The sequence below is a fragment of the Engraulis encrasicolus genome, chromosome 5 (genome assembly GCF_034702125.1).
Source record: "Engraulis encrasicolus isolate BLACKSEA-1 chromosome 5, IST_EnEncr_1.0, whole genome shotgun sequence".
NCBI classification, from domain to species: domain Eukaryota; kingdom Metazoa; phylum Chordata; class Actinopteri; order Clupeiformes; family Engraulidae; genus Engraulis; species Engraulis encrasicolus.
In genome coordinates this window covers 2,599,203-2,614,401 of record NC_085861.1, presented here as the reverse complement: position 1 = coordinate 2,614,401, position 15,199 = coordinate 2,599,203, and the positions used below count along the sequence as shown (strand labels likewise).

The following is a 15,199-nucleotide window of genomic DNA, read 5'->3' as shown; positions in this document are numbered from 1 at the left end:
TCCACGGAGGATGGGCCAGGAGGCGGGGCGAGGCCACAAGCACAAGTGGAGGAAGCAAGGTCGCATATTGGAATGCACTCATAGAGCCAACCAGTATAGTTGCAATACCCACTCTGGCCACCATGCTATAGCGTTTCAATGAGCAGTATAGTTGCAATACCTACTCTGGCCACCATCCTATAGTGCACTTTTTTTTTTTTTAAAAAGCACTTGTATCTCTACTTTGTCACAGAAATGATTGCTATTCTTATGGCACTGACATGTTAATTCAGACAAATTAAGTCAAGAGTGAAGGGTGATCAGTTGAGAGATGTTCTCATTTGCAGGCCTCATAAACCGGCCTCATCGCCAACGTTGGAATGCGAAGCTGTTTGAAAAATTAGTTATGATGACACAGCCTACAGTATATCTCCCTTATATAGTATTATTCAACTTTTTGGTCTTGTGTTTTCCCCACTGGGATGATTAAGGCCATACATACTTACTTGGCCTACAGCAGGGCCTCTTTCTTTCTTGTTTGAGCTTTTGTTTGTTTTCTAATCATCATTTCATTTCTCAGAATTTAATTGTTCAATTAATTTCATTGTGTAAGTCAAATTGGTAGTTTTTGTACACAATGGTTTTTGTTGTATTTGTTGTGTATTTTGTGTTGTTGAAAATACAAAATATTGTATTTCAATATTAGATACTGTTACAGTTATGTATTTTGTATCTTATTTGTAACATTTTTTGCTGAGTATTTTGTATTTGTATTGAAAATACATGTAACTGTATCTTTGCCCATCCCTGACTTGGTGGCGTAATTTCGTTTGGGTGTCAGAGACAGCCATGGTCTAAAGCAGGGGAATTCAATTAAATGTCAACGAGGGCCAGTTTTTCAAATTTCTCCCAGTAAAGGGGCCGAACTATACATATGTATGCCAACTGTCAATGAAAGAAATACGGGACACTTCATTGAGGTGAGGGGCCTGGGTGGTCCTCCCCCCGAAAAATGAGCATTTCTAAGATGTAATTTCTTGTATTCTAACATTTCCGTGTCCCGTTTCAGCTCGATATGGAACCCACAGTTTTATCTCTAAATTCCAAAAAATTATTCTGCATTTCAAGGGGCTTGTTGGGGGGCAGAACCTTGCTGTCCAAGGGCTGCATCTGGCCCCAGGGCCGCCAATTGAATAGCCCTGGTCTAAAGGTTCAGGCCGTGGATCAGAAGGTGTACAGTAGGCCTACTACACAACTGTGGCTACTCCTGTAAAAAGTACAACGTTAGTCTTTGGTAGTTTGGGCCATGTAGGCCTACATAAAATGTGTGTGTGTGTGCGTGGTTTACAGATCTGTGGACTCAACAGACAGACAAAAAGATTGACCAAATTCTGCTCAGTAGCCTATCCAGCATAATTGGGAGTATCTTCCTCTGGAGACGTAGGTGCCACATGTATCCTTAGGACACTTATATTAGTGAGCAGATTCCTTTAGTTTTGTGTAGACTCATGAAATTTGACTTGTGCTATGATAAACTGTCAATCCAAATAAAGAAGTAAACCCACAGCCGGTTTCATAGAACATCTCTGGTAATCTGTGCGGGACTTCTCCCAGTGCAGTGTCCCCTGCTCTTCAGACCTCTTCTACACATCAATAGACAGCAAACACTTAAATGCAGTCTAAAAAATATTCTACAAAAAAAGTAATGGGAAGAGTTTATTATTATTATTATTATTATTATTATTATTATTATTATTATTATTATTATTATTATTATTATTATTTTAATTATTTATCTATTCATTTTCTTTTAGAAGAGGCAATTACAGTTCTAGGCTTACTGTTTCACACTCCAGTCCAGCAGGTGGCGGTAAAACACCAAAGTCATTGTCAACCGCTATTAAAAACAAAAACAAAACAAAAAGCGAAGAAGGAGCTCGGCCAGTGAGGAAGGAAGTTAGTGATTTGTTGTTATGAACCGAACAAACTTTTATTCCACTGACACTGTTCGTTAAACCTTTTTTTATTCTGCCACGTCTTCGTCGGGATGGAGTCTGATCTGGTGGGATATGCTTACGCTGTGCTGGTTGCTTCCGGCGGTGTTATCGGCTTCGTCAGAGCAGGTACTAGTAGAACTGGTTGTGTCTTGCCAGAGCGATGTAGGAAAATCATAGTTCTAATGAACATGCTACAGGGTGACCGGGGTAATGTGAGACACGTTTTATATGAGCAGAGCTCCCCTCTGGAATTACGAAATGATCAGGATGTTTTCAGCACAAAGGCAACAAAAATATGATAGTTAAAAAAAAAGTGGTCAAGTCTCTCACTGACTGGCCTGAACTGAGACAGACCAGAGACATTCGTGTAAAATGATGACCTTACTTTTTCTACGTTAACACCATGTTTGGATCCTAACAACTTGAACTACCAGACATCCCGAATATAATATTGCAGGTGCTGGTAGTCGTGTATGTATTAATCCTGAGTGAAATGTGTCCAGTAGTAGTATATAGAAGTAAGCTTATAGGCTAGTAGCCTATAGGCTACAAACTACATACATGAATAAATACAGAAAACACAAGACATTGCACATATATTCACCATAAAGCACACGCGTAGGCGACATACATAGCCAAAATTTGGAGGGGGAAAAAAGTGTCCCAAAGTCTCTAGGAGTCTCAAAAAGTCCAGCAACAAATCAGGGTCATATCCATTGAAAAAGCCAAAGAGTCAAAAGTTTCCCACTATGTGTGGCTACGCACACATGCACGCACGCGCGCACAGTCACACATACACACACACACACACACACACACACACACACACACACACACACACACACACACACACACACACACAGTGACAAAAAAGTGATTGCACTGTAAATATTGGTTTATTATTTAGTAAATATTCATGAAAATATCAAACTTGACAATAGTCAGCACAATTTCAATGAGCAGCATAGTTGCAATACCAACTCTGGCCACATCCTACACAGTGCACCTTTAAGTTCAGTCTGAAAAGCTCGGAAGCACAATCACTTAATACAGTGTCATGTGGTTGTTTTCTGGACTGAAGGGTAACAGAACTTTTAAAACGTACTTCTTGCACTGCGATACAGTATAGTATCGCGACTTCTATGGTTTGGTACAATATCGTTAAAGCCCTAATGTGCTGTTTAGATCTGTGTAGATCCACAACAGGCAGCGGTGTGTATTATCTATACATGGGTTTACCCATGGGTCTAAAAAGTTTTGTGTGTGTGTGTGTGTGTGTGTGCGCGCACGTGTGGTGTATATTTCTCTGTATACCTCCTCCACAGGCAGTGTCGCCTCCCTCTTTGCTGGACTTCTGTTTGGGGCGGCAGCATGGATGGGGGCCTACCGACGATCCCAGAACTCCCAAAACTACCGGCTGTCATTGGGTCAGTTACCTTAAACCAGCGTTTCTCAACAGGCATGCCGGGGCCCCCCTCAGGGGTGCCGCGGAAACGTGGCCGATAAATAATTTAGGCCTATGTAATGTAATACATATTTGTCTAAATTGATAAGTTAATGCTAGTCAGTGGACTCTTTCATCTGCCATTTACGCACAATAAAGTAAATATAGGTCGCCCCAGTCAGCTGCAACTTCGAACGTAGGTAGGTCATGTGACGTCTCCTAATGTGTTTCTTTTCTAAGCTTGTGTGGTATCGGAAGCAATGCCATGTTACGGCTTATTGGTTTGGGGTGCCTTTAAATTTTTCATGATTTGAAAGGGTGCAGCCTCGCATAAAAAAAGGTTTGAGAAACACTGCCTTAAACTACCGGCTGTCAATGGGTTAGTTTCCTTAAACTACCGGCTATCATTGGGTTAGTTACCTTTAACTAGTGATGGGGAACTTGAAGCAAGGCTTCGAAGCCTGCTTCAAGCGAAAGTGGGCGTAACATATGAAGCCTTGCTTCGAGGCTTGTGTCAGCAACGTAAAAACCACGTGACAATGCCAAACGAGGCTTCACATTTTGCGAGGCGCATGGACGATTCATTGCGCGCCGCTACCCAAACAAGCTTTCTGCGCCTCGGAGCACTCAAGTTTTCAATAATTGTTTTGTGTGTGTTGAGACTGGATATGTCCGTAGTGACTTTGATTTGGTTCCACTCTACAATAAATTCAGCTCATGCCGTAGATTGATCCAAATGTCCAAATATGATATATGCACCTCCAATTCCCTTTTGAAGTAGTTTTTCAAAGTGAGACGCTTCCGAAGACGAGGTGGAAAATTGTTTTAGTTCTACCGCTAAGCAACTATAAATGAGACAGCAGTTCTGTCAGCAATTATTAGTAGCCTACTAAACTACAGCAAATTAAGAGAGCAGTCCTATTGTTATAGGTTTTATGCAGGTTTTAATAGTCTTTAGCCTACAAGTTGATTCATGTTGACTACAAGAAGGAAACTCAGCTATGTCATTCAGAGTCATGGGGCTAGCGCAGTGGTTAAAGTGTCCGCCCTGGAATCTCAGGATCATCAGATCAAAGCCTTGTAGTAGCGTCGTAATGATGATAATTCAACTAGTTCTTGATTTCGCAGGGTAGCTTCCTGTTAAACTTGACAAAGTAAACCATGTAACCATCTGCCAACCTGGCATAGCCTAGTGGTGAAGGCGACAGAGTGCTACCTTTATAATTGTGAGTTCGAATATAAGTAGTGGATAACTGATATTTATTGGTATCCCTTGAATTACATTTAATTCATATAATGTGATTTCTTTCCGGTTATTTTAATTGGCTGCTTATTGCGTTGTGTTTATGGCCGATCACTGCCAGTTGCGCGCCGACCTCCACACAATGCTCTCTCACTTCCACGATAACACAGGGCCAGCGTTAACCTTGATTTGAGTGTTCCACAATCACGAGTAGGCCTAATTAATTCCATACACACACACACACCATCACATTTATTGAAACAGAACGGATACAAATAAGACACGAGAAAAAAGTTAAAATTAAATCAACGCCTGCGGTGCCAATTCATTGCACACCAGATGGCGCCAGTGAAAACTGAGGCTTCGAGAAAGGCTTCGAAAGCTCTCAGCTTTTCGCCTGAAAGCCTCATTGGTTCAGGAAGCCTCATTTCGCCATCACTGCCTTAAACTACCGGCTGTCAATGGGTTAGTTTCCTTAAACTACCGGCTATCATTGGGTTAGTTTAAACCAGGGGTGGGGAACCTTTTTCATTCGAGGGGCCACTTCAAATTCATCCGAGGGCCATAGAAGTCCTCCGAGGGCCGTACTATGAACACAAACCAGGATTTCCCCCTGCGCTTTAGACCTACAGTGCCCTCCATAATTATTGGCACCCCTGGTTGAGATGTGTTAAAAGCCTTAAAATAAATTCAGTGTTTATTGCAGAAGAATACTGTCACACTGAAAATTGTAGGAAAATGTAGCCTTCAACTCAAATGAATTGTAAGAAAATAAAAAAATCCCTGACTAAAAAATAATTATTTTTCATTAAATCACCTGTTCCACAATTATTGGCACCCTTAACAATTCCCAGGATATAAATATAATTGAAGCATTTCTGTCATTTCTACAGTAGTTTACAAAGTTTACCAGAGTATGTAGGAACATTTAATTAGTAATTCATCACTTCCTGTTTCCCTGGGGTATAAATATGACGTGACACCGAGGCCATTTCTCTTATCCACTCTTAAACATGGGAAAGACAAAGGAACACAGCATACAAGTGAGGCAGATGTGCGTCGACCTTCACAGGTCAGGAAGAGGCTACAAGAAGATTGCCACTCAACTGCAGCTGCCCATATCCACTGTGAGAGGAATAATTAAGAAGTTCAAAACAACTGGAACAGTGGTAAACAAGCCTGGACGAGGACCCAAGTTTATTTTGCCACCACGCACAGTGAGGAGGATGGTAAGAGAAATCAAAAGATCTCCAAAGCTCACTGTTACAGAATTACAACAAATGGTAGCATCCTGGGGTCACAAAGTCTCCAAATCAACCATCAGGCGCTGTCTACACACCAACAAGCTGTTTGGGAGGCATGCACGGAGAAAACCTTTCCTCACTCACAATCATAAACGCAAGCGTCTGGAGTTCGCCAAGCGGTATTGGGGCTTCAACTGGGACCGTGTGCTTTGGTCAGATGAGACCAAGATTGAGCTTTTTGGCAACAAACACTCTAAGTGGGTCTGGCGTACCACGAAAGATGCGCATGCTGAAAAGCACCTCATACCCACTGTGAAGTATGGGGGTGGGTCAGTGATGCTGTGGGGCTGTTTCGCTTCCAAAGGCCCTGGGAACCTTGTTAGGGTGCATGGCATCATGAATGCTTTGAAATACCAGGACATTTTAAATCAAAATCTGTTGCCCTCTGCCCGAAAGCTGAAGCTGGGTCGTCACTGGGTCTTTCAGCAAGACAATGACCCTAAACATATGGCCAAATCTACACAGAAATGGTTCACCAGACACAAAATCAAGCTCCTCCCATGGCCATATCAGTCCCCTGACCTCAACCCCATTGTGAACCTGTGGGGTGAGCTGAAGAGGAGAGTACAGAGGAGAGGACCCAGGTCTCTGGATGATTTAGAGAGATTCTGCAAAGAGGAATGTAGTCCTGGACCAGCCCTGTAGACCCGTTCGCAATTATGAGTTGAGGGCGTTTCTCACTGGATTTGAGTTAGTGGGTTCCTAGACATTAAAAATCACGGAGGTGCTCGTCCACCATAGTGCCAGATTTTTCACAATATGGCCGCCAAATATGGCCACAATTGCCTATGACAAATATCTGTCTTTTTTACTTTTAAACTGTTTATACACATGTCATACATCAGTTCTGACCATTTTTGGAGAGGAATTCAATTCTGACAATTACATGAGGATGATGTGTGATTTTGACCTTAAAAGGTCATTGCCAAGGTCAAATTTGCTATTCTGAAGAACGTTAATAGACTTCCATTGTAAAAATGAGAGACAAATGATCAATTATGGCATGAGGAGTTATTTGCTGATATTACTATGATTATTTGTATCAGTATAGTCCTTAAAAGGTCAAGGTCAAGGCCAATTCTGAATTCTTTCCTATTCTGAAGAACTCAGCCATGTGCTTGTTCATTAGGTCATTATTAAGAATAAGGAACTGCCACTATAAATGTAAATCTAACATTTCTAACATTTAATATTTCTTAACACTTTAGGGACCATCATAGCATAAACAATTAATGAATAAATGTGATGATAAAGACCTAGGCTTAAATTAAGCCCAAAACACAATACATTTACTAAGGTGGAACATTGTAACATTGTAGTGATTTAGTTATTTTAACTTGAAAAATCATGTTATCATTATGATCATCATATCTTATGATAATGGTTTCAGCCATTTTAATGGCAGGAGTATGCCAGGTGTGTGCTCCTGCCACCCATGTTGCTTAGGTTCATGCCTTATTTTGGGGTCCTTGGTTCTTGTAAGTATGTTGCAGACTCTATGAACTAGAAATGCCCCTCTCTGAATGTGCCCTCTTATAGCACTACTGATGGGAGGAGGAACATTGATTCCAGCACCACTGCTGTACATTTCTACTCTGTGATCATCAAATATTACAGCTGTTGTGGTTGATCTGGCCCCAGCCCAGACACGCACCAAGTACTTCTCAGCCAATGTTGCATCTTGCTCGGTCAATATTTTGGCCTCTCCAAAGTTAGCCAAGTACTGGACTGGATCAGAAACCATGACTGCATGTTTAGTCCCAACCTCATGCAACCCCCCTACTCATGCATCTTCTCACGGTATATGTTCTTTGATCACAGTCAGTGATGCTCCAAGATGAGAGACTAATTGATGGAGGGGAAGCATTCTCTTCATCTAACCAGTGCCATACTGCTGGTAAATCTCCTGCATACCAAGTTCTTGGAAATATGGGCTGTAGTGGAGAAGCAATGCAAATGTATCTGTATCATTTGAGTCTATAACAACTTTTCTGCCCTGCTTCACACGAACAGCACACTCAACATGCACCAGCAACCTGTCCTAAGCCTCATCAACGCAGTTCAAGAGCTCTGGAATCTCTTCACCATCAGCTTGCTGGTAGCACCTCATCATCAACAACAACAACAGGGCTGACAATGACAGTAGTATTGCCTCTGGTTTGATAATAAATCATGTCTGGAACTAACAATTGGAGATTTCACTTGTTCTCCACAGAGGCCCAGAACTTATCAAGTTGGTGAGGAATGGGTGTTTGTCCGTTCATGCCAATGATGTCAACGGCTGTTGTTGAGTTGGTACGCCCCATGTGTTCTCCTTCCTTCAATGACATCTCAATGTAGGAGTCACAAGATGGATGAGCTCTGGATGTCAGCAGAGGGATATTGCTGAGTTGATGATGGCATTGATGACAGGGCCTAAATTCTGCCAGAGGCATCTGACGGATCTTTGACATGAAGTCTACCCGAACATGAGGGCAATAAGTAGACTCAGAGCTTCATTGGGTGATATTAAGGTGAGGCTCAATTTCACTGACAAGCTTTGACTTGTTAACAACCAACGGAAGGTCACCATCTAACAGGGGTGATGCTGAAAGGACATCATGAGATCTGCTGAATACTCATGCCCCGTTCCTCAGTAATGTCCATTCTCCTATGTGCCTCAGCTATGTCTTTAGATGAGACCAACTTCTGCTCCTTTACGATGATTGCTGGTGTCTTCTATGGTTGATCTTTGTACTGCAGAAGATTCCTTTTTGAAACAGTTCCACTTATCTAATGTTCGTGAGAACTATCCTATCCTGCCTGTATAAGCTGAAGACAAGCTTTGGAGACGGTTGCGCAGGCGAGGTGCGACACTCCTGTTAACAACCTGGTTGCTGAGCAGATTGTGCAGTGGAGCGGGCGCATTAACGGTCACTGACTATGGATTCTGCGGATCCACCACAAAGTCTAGCAACAATGACACATTTCAGTTGAATATAAGGCGCGGAGTGGTGCTCAGTGCATGTTGGAGGTGGCATTCTGTCCGCTTCAAAGTGGTGTTGTTGGTGAGAAAGTTGAGGACATCAGTGATCATTCTAATCTGATGGAAAGAGCTCAAACTTTGCTGCAACATTAACATTGCGTGTGACTCCTACTACATAGTGTCCTCCATGACCCTTGCATACTCTCTGAATGCTGCTCAACCTTTATGTCACCTCCCACAGCACAGTACTAGCCATGGCGATATTGCACAACTCACTGACCTACAGAAAAGCAACGGTACAGCTCAGAATGTGTTAACACTAGAACCTTGATTTGTTCAAGATACCATGATCCATAACATAGGTAATTAATGCAGTTACATACTGCAAAGATTGCAGGACGTTATGGTAGCCACATATTGATTTATTTTCCTTCTCTTTCAGAGACAACAGCATTTTTAATGATGGCCGCCAAATCCAGCCAAACTTCAAAGAATTGGCAGAGCTCTGACTTGTCTTGATTCAAGCTCTCCACTTGCTCAATCAAGGCCTCAAACTCATATTCTGGGCAACTGAAGCCAGTGAAGTGTGCAATGCCTGTACCTGTGCAAGCACTGGATAGTCTGCTTTGTCCTTGTGAGGCCGGAATACATCCCACTGGAGAGACATGCATCAATGCATCATCCAGGCCAGAACCTTGAGGCAATTTTCCCTGATATCTGAGAATAACACGCGTCCAATAGAAAGGGCCAATACAGTGGAAGAGATCCTTGAAGTGCTCTGTCTCATGCAGGTTTCATCACACCAAATTGCCATTGATGCCTGGTTCATCTGTCTGCGAACACTGGAAGTTGGATAGGCAGTGTCTGACAGTCGCACACTCAGAAATGGGTCTTGGTATTATAGGAAGGAAGCCAGCACGCATCATTGGCACAACAGCAGATGAGACAAGTGTGTGTACAGCAGCCTGCATCAAAAGGTCTGCTCCTGACACACCAGAGTGAATCAGGCTGATCAAGCATTCATGCTTTCCTGATAAACCTTTTGCAGTTGCAACATGCAGTAATGTTGCTTGCTTGTTTTCAGGATGCAGCAGCATCTCTGGTGGTAGGGCAGGTCGAACCACTGGCTTTGCATGATCAGGTACCTCTTGGCATGGTAAATTCCTCTGCAGTATATCACCAGCTTGGCTTAATTCTGTGCCTGACACTGGAGACTCTTGAAGGTGTCTGTTCACCGAAGCATCTTGAAACAGGCTGCATAGTGTGAACTCTTGGTACCAGAAAGTGATGATTTGTCAGCATAATCAGAGTTGGAGTGCTAGGTATGGTTTTCTGTCTGTTTTCGAGCATTCCACAACATAGCTAGCAAGAAGGCTGGTCAGATCTGATTGTCTGGTAGCTTGAACATGAACCAATCCTGTGAAAAGTTGCGAGAAGATTCTTGATGTGAAGGCTTTTGCTGTGGGAAGCATCATATGCAATGGTGTTCGCCTTATTCCGCTTTGAATGTTATGCACAAGCGTTTGAAAGAGGCAGTGAAGTTGTGTACTCTTGGGATGTCTGACACACTTCTCCTCTTCTAGTGGGGGCTCCTCTCTGTGTTGACTGTTGCAGTGCATGTAATGTCCTGTCCTCTGACTGTGTGGAAATGTTAGATTTACATTTATAGTGGCTGTTCCTTATTCTTAATAATGACCTAATTGGCAAGCACAGGGCCGAGTTCTTCAGAATAGGGAAAAGACCTGGAACATGACCTTGACCTTGACCTTTTAAGAACTATACTGACTCTATCCTGACACAAAATAATCATAAATTAATGAAATCAATGAAAGTCTATTGACATTCTTCAGAATTGCAATCTTTTAAGGTCACAATCACACATTCTCCTCATGTAATAGTCAGAAATGATTTCCTCTCCAAAAAATGGTCAGAATTGATGTATGGCATGTGTATAAACAGTTTAAAAGTAAAAAACACTTGTTTTTGTCATAGGCGATGGCGGCCATATTTGGCGGCCATATTGTGAAAAATCTGGCACTATGGTGGACGAGCACCTCCGTGATTTTTAATGTCTAGGAACCCACTAACTCAAATCCAGTGAGAAACGCCCTCAACTCAAAATTGCGAACGGGTCTACAGAGCTGGTCCTGGACTGCTGAAGATCCCTCTTTCTGTCTTTTCCAATCTTGTGAAACATTATAGGAGAAGATTTGGTGCTGTTTTGTTGGCAAAAGGGGGTTGTACAAAATATTAACACCAGGGGTGCTAATAATTGTGACACACATTATTTGATGTCAAATAATTATTTCTTTATGTGGGATTTTTTCCCCACTGAATAAATGCACTTGTATTGAAGGTTGGATTTTTCTCTTTTTTTCCATTAAGGTCCCATATTATTTAGAAAAAAAATAAAATAATTGGAAGCTAAAAAACACATCTCAACCAGGGGTGCCAATAATTATGGAGGGCACTGTATATTGAAGGCAGCCACCTTTAAAACAGACCCCACCTTCTCTAGGCCTACTGAATATAACTTAATTTTATTGTAAATGTATTTTCCAAGATTCCTTTACAAAATGTGTCAAATTTAATTCGAAGCAGCTTAACATTAAAATGATGCCAGGGGTCGAATAAAACGGCCTCAAGGGTCGCAACCGGCCCTCGAGACATAGGTTCCCTAGCCCTGCTTTAAACTGAGTACTGGCTGTCATAGGGTTAGTTTCCTTTGACTACTGTAGTGTTGGAAAAGTTCCTTTTCTACAGGAACTAGTACAACGCTCAGTTCACACATTTCAAAATGAACTAGTTTGTTCATGGTAGTTCATAAATGTTCATAGCTAATAGTTCCTTCATAGTTAGACAACTAGGTAACACTTTCTATGAAGCCCATACTGTATCTATAGCGCATTATGAGCGCATTCATGACAACTTATAATGCGCATCATTATCATAGTGCATTATGACTACACTCATAACGCTTCATGATGGAGTATATCAACAGTCATGAATAACTATGAATCTTATGAAGCTTATGATGCATTGTAAATCTTATGGTGTTTTGAATGATTGTGACTGGTTAAAAACTACAGGCAGGGAACAGGCTTATAATGCATTATAACTGTCATAATGCAGTATGATTAATTATGATGCGCATTATAAGTTGTTATGAAGGCGCTCATAATGCGCTGTAGATATGGGCTTCATAGAAAGTGTTACCGACAACGGTATACTACTGGCTTTCCTTGGGTTAGTTTCAACGGACTACCCCTTCTCGGTGGCTTGTTTACTGTATTATTAATATACATCAAGTCAAGTGAAATATAACGTGAAAATATGATATGCCACTCTCTTGAATTGTCTTTAGTTAATAGTTCCTTCCTAGTTATTATTATATCTATATTTATTATTGTATTATTATATATTATAAGTCAAGTCAAATATAACGTGAAAATATGATATGCCACTCTCTTGAATTGTTTATAGTTAATAGTTCCTTCATAGTTAGACAACTACTTCTGACTTGCCTTGGGTTACTTTCAACTGACTACCCCTTGTTGGTGGGTTGATTTGGTCTTGACAAGTAAACTCCTCTTTAATTTATTGCTGTATACCGGCCGTGTATTGCTCAGTATTGCTGAGGGGGTGTGTGCGTGCATGTTTATTTGTGTGTGTGTGTGTGTGTGTGCGTGCGTGTTTGTGTGTTTATGTTTATGTGTGCGTGTGTGCGTGTGTGCGTGCGTGCGTGCGTGCGTGCGTGCGTGCATGCGTGCGTGCGTGTGCGTGTTCCAGGGACGTCAGCAGTGCTGGCCGCGGTGATGGGATTCCGCTTCCTGAACTCGGGGAAATTCATGCCAGCAGGACTCGTAGCAGCAGCCAGGTAACACACACACACACACACACACACACACACACACACACACACACACACACACACACACACACACACACACACACACACACACACACACACTTGATTTTTTTATATTTGGCTCTAAGAGACAAGCAAGGAGCAAAAAATCCAAACATTGTGGAATAGGTCAAAATCAAAGTTATTTTCCCTATATTAACACTCTGTGTGAATGTGTGTACTCTCATCCCCCATCTCTCCTCTCCTCTCCTCCTCATTTCCTCTCCATTTCCTCCTCTTCTCTCCTCTCATCTCTTCCTCTCCTCTCCATCTCTACATCTCTCCTCTTCTCTCTTCTCCTCAGTCTTCTTATGTTCTTCTTCTCTTCAGTGTTCTGATGTTCTATTCTCTTCTCCTCAGTGTTCTGATGTTCTATTCTCTTCTCCTCAGTGTTCTGATGTTCTATTCTTCTCTCCTCAGTGTTCTGATGTTCTATTCTCTTCTCCTCAGTGTTCTGATGTTCTATTCTTCTCTCCTCAGTGTTCTGATGTTCTATTCTTCTCTCTTCACTGTTCTGATGTTCTATTCTTCTCTCCTCAGTGTTCTGATGTTAGTGAGGCTTTGTGTATCCCTGCTGAGGAAACGCCATCCAGACACGACCAAGCAATCATGATCATTGAGACACGACCAAGCGAATATGATCATTGAGACATGACCAAGCGATCATGATCATTGAGACACGACCAAGCGATCATGATCAACCAGACACGACCAAGCGATCATGATCAACCAGACACGACCAAGCGATCATCATCATCCAGTGATGTAATCGAGAACGCTTATTCCAAGACCAATACCAAGACAGGGCGAGACCAAATCATGACTGGAGACAGACTAGCAGCGGTGTAGTTTAGTGACGTCACGGTGTCACATGACTCCTGGAAGGAATAAATCTTTATCTGTAACAAATATTCTGGTTCGAAAAAGATAACTATGGCCACCAAACTCTTCAATTTAACCACCCCAACGGAGGATCCATCTCAAAATATCAAACAGTATATTACGACAGCGCCTCTCTCTCAGTTATAACTGGATGAGCGAATTGCGTTCCTTCCAGGAGTCATGTGACACCGTGACATCACTAAACTGCGTTCAGTGACAGAGAAGTGAATCTGCGAGACAATAACAACACAGGACATGGGAACGTGTGAATATGTTTCTTGTGGCTCGTCTTTGGTGGACAAAAATAAAATGGATTACTATGAAGTATCACTTTGGCAAACCATTTTGCGGACGTAGTTGGAAGGCGGAAGCTGAGAGAGGTAGGTGCGCCACTTTCGAAAACTCCTGTTGTATCGTACCTGTGCTTACCTAATGGAACTGTGAACCACTAGATCGACTTGTATGGACCCACACACCACGGCCAAATCGTTCAAAAGGTTTTAATGCACGTTAGGAGCTTTAAAACAGGTCAAATACCTGCCCGACGGGCCAGGGTTTAACCGAAAACAGCGCAATTGAACAACTTTGCGCAGCACGCATGAAAATTTCTCGCGGTTTCCCCTTTCATCCTTTTCCCTGGGTCCACCCAAGATGGGATATGAATACAAACTGGCCGGAATTGCCCTTTAAGTTTCATGCTATTGCCTTTACATAATTATTACAATTCATTTTATTTTGCTCATCCCGTATGTAATTCATTCTTGGTTATACCACAGATTTTCTAAGAGACCAGATACGCCACTGGTTGATTTCACGGTGTATTTCCGGTTTCCGAAACGAGGCAGGTTTGTATTAGTTCTATGGCAGATTTAGAACTGAAGGGGCAGTACCACCCTTATCCACGTGGTGGCCCGGAGACCAGAATGAATGGAGTCCTATGGAGCAAAACCCCTCATGGTGCCTTTATCTCAGTATATGATTTTTTCTTGTGTAATTCGGATGTTGCTTTCGAAAGACTATATATAGAAAATACCCACGGCTGAGTTTTAGATCTTTTGAGCCACGCATATGCTTAAAAAGTGATTTTTAAGTGTCTATGACGTCACATCCTTAGCAAAATGCTAGCGAGTAGTGAGCAACAAAAATGCCTCCTGTAACAAATCAAACGGACAAATGTGTTTTTTATTATACTGTTTAGTGAAACCCTTATTGAAATCTCCAGAACGACATTCAAATCTGAGCTTTGTTGATGAGACCTGGGTGAAAATTAAGATTTTTAGCATCTAGCTCCATTGGGTCCCATTCATTCTGGTCTCCGAACCATAGAACTAATACAAACTAATACAAACAACTGGTACAATGGGGCTTAATAGCGAGTGGCTAGGCTGTTCTACAAACCCCAACTCCGATGAAGTTGGGACGTTTGGTAAACAATGAATAAAATCAAAATGCTATCATTTTCAAAACATTCAATCTAG

General features: G+C 42.0%; 1 protein-coding gene across 1 annotated transcript; it reads left to right on the top strand.

The window, feature by feature from the left end:
- Positions 1–1,910: 1,910 nt before the first annotated feature.
- Positions 1,911–13,674, top strand: LOC134448837 (transmembrane protein 14C-like). The gene is made up of 4 exons (XM_063198507.1): positions 1,911–2,102; positions 3,302–3,403; positions 12,722–12,809; positions 13,380–13,674. Exons 1-4 carry the CDS (start codon positions 2,027–2,029, stop codon positions 13,450–13,452), a joined length of 339 nt encoding a protein of 112 aa, XP_063054577.1. The 5' UTR covers positions 1,911–2,026; the 3' UTR covers positions 13,453–13,674.
- Positions 13,675–15,199: the final 1,525 nt, after the last annotated feature.

What these genes read in the sequence shown, in the direction of transcription:
- LOC134448837 (XM_063198507.1), top strand. Translation starts at nt 2,027, where the DNA reads ATGGAGTCTGATCTGGTGGGATATGCTTACGCTGTGCTGGTTGCTTCC. An exon ending in TATCGGCTTCGTCAGAGCAG is followed by an intron (nt 2,103 to 3,301) that starts GTACTAGTAGAA and finishes CCTCCTCCACAG; the next exon opens with GCAGTGTCGCCTCCCTCTTT. An exon ending in GGACTCGTAGCAGCAGCCAG is followed by an intron (nt 12,810 to 13,379) that starts GTAACACACACA and finishes TTCTCTCCTCAG; the next exon opens with TGTTCTGATGTTAGTGAGGC.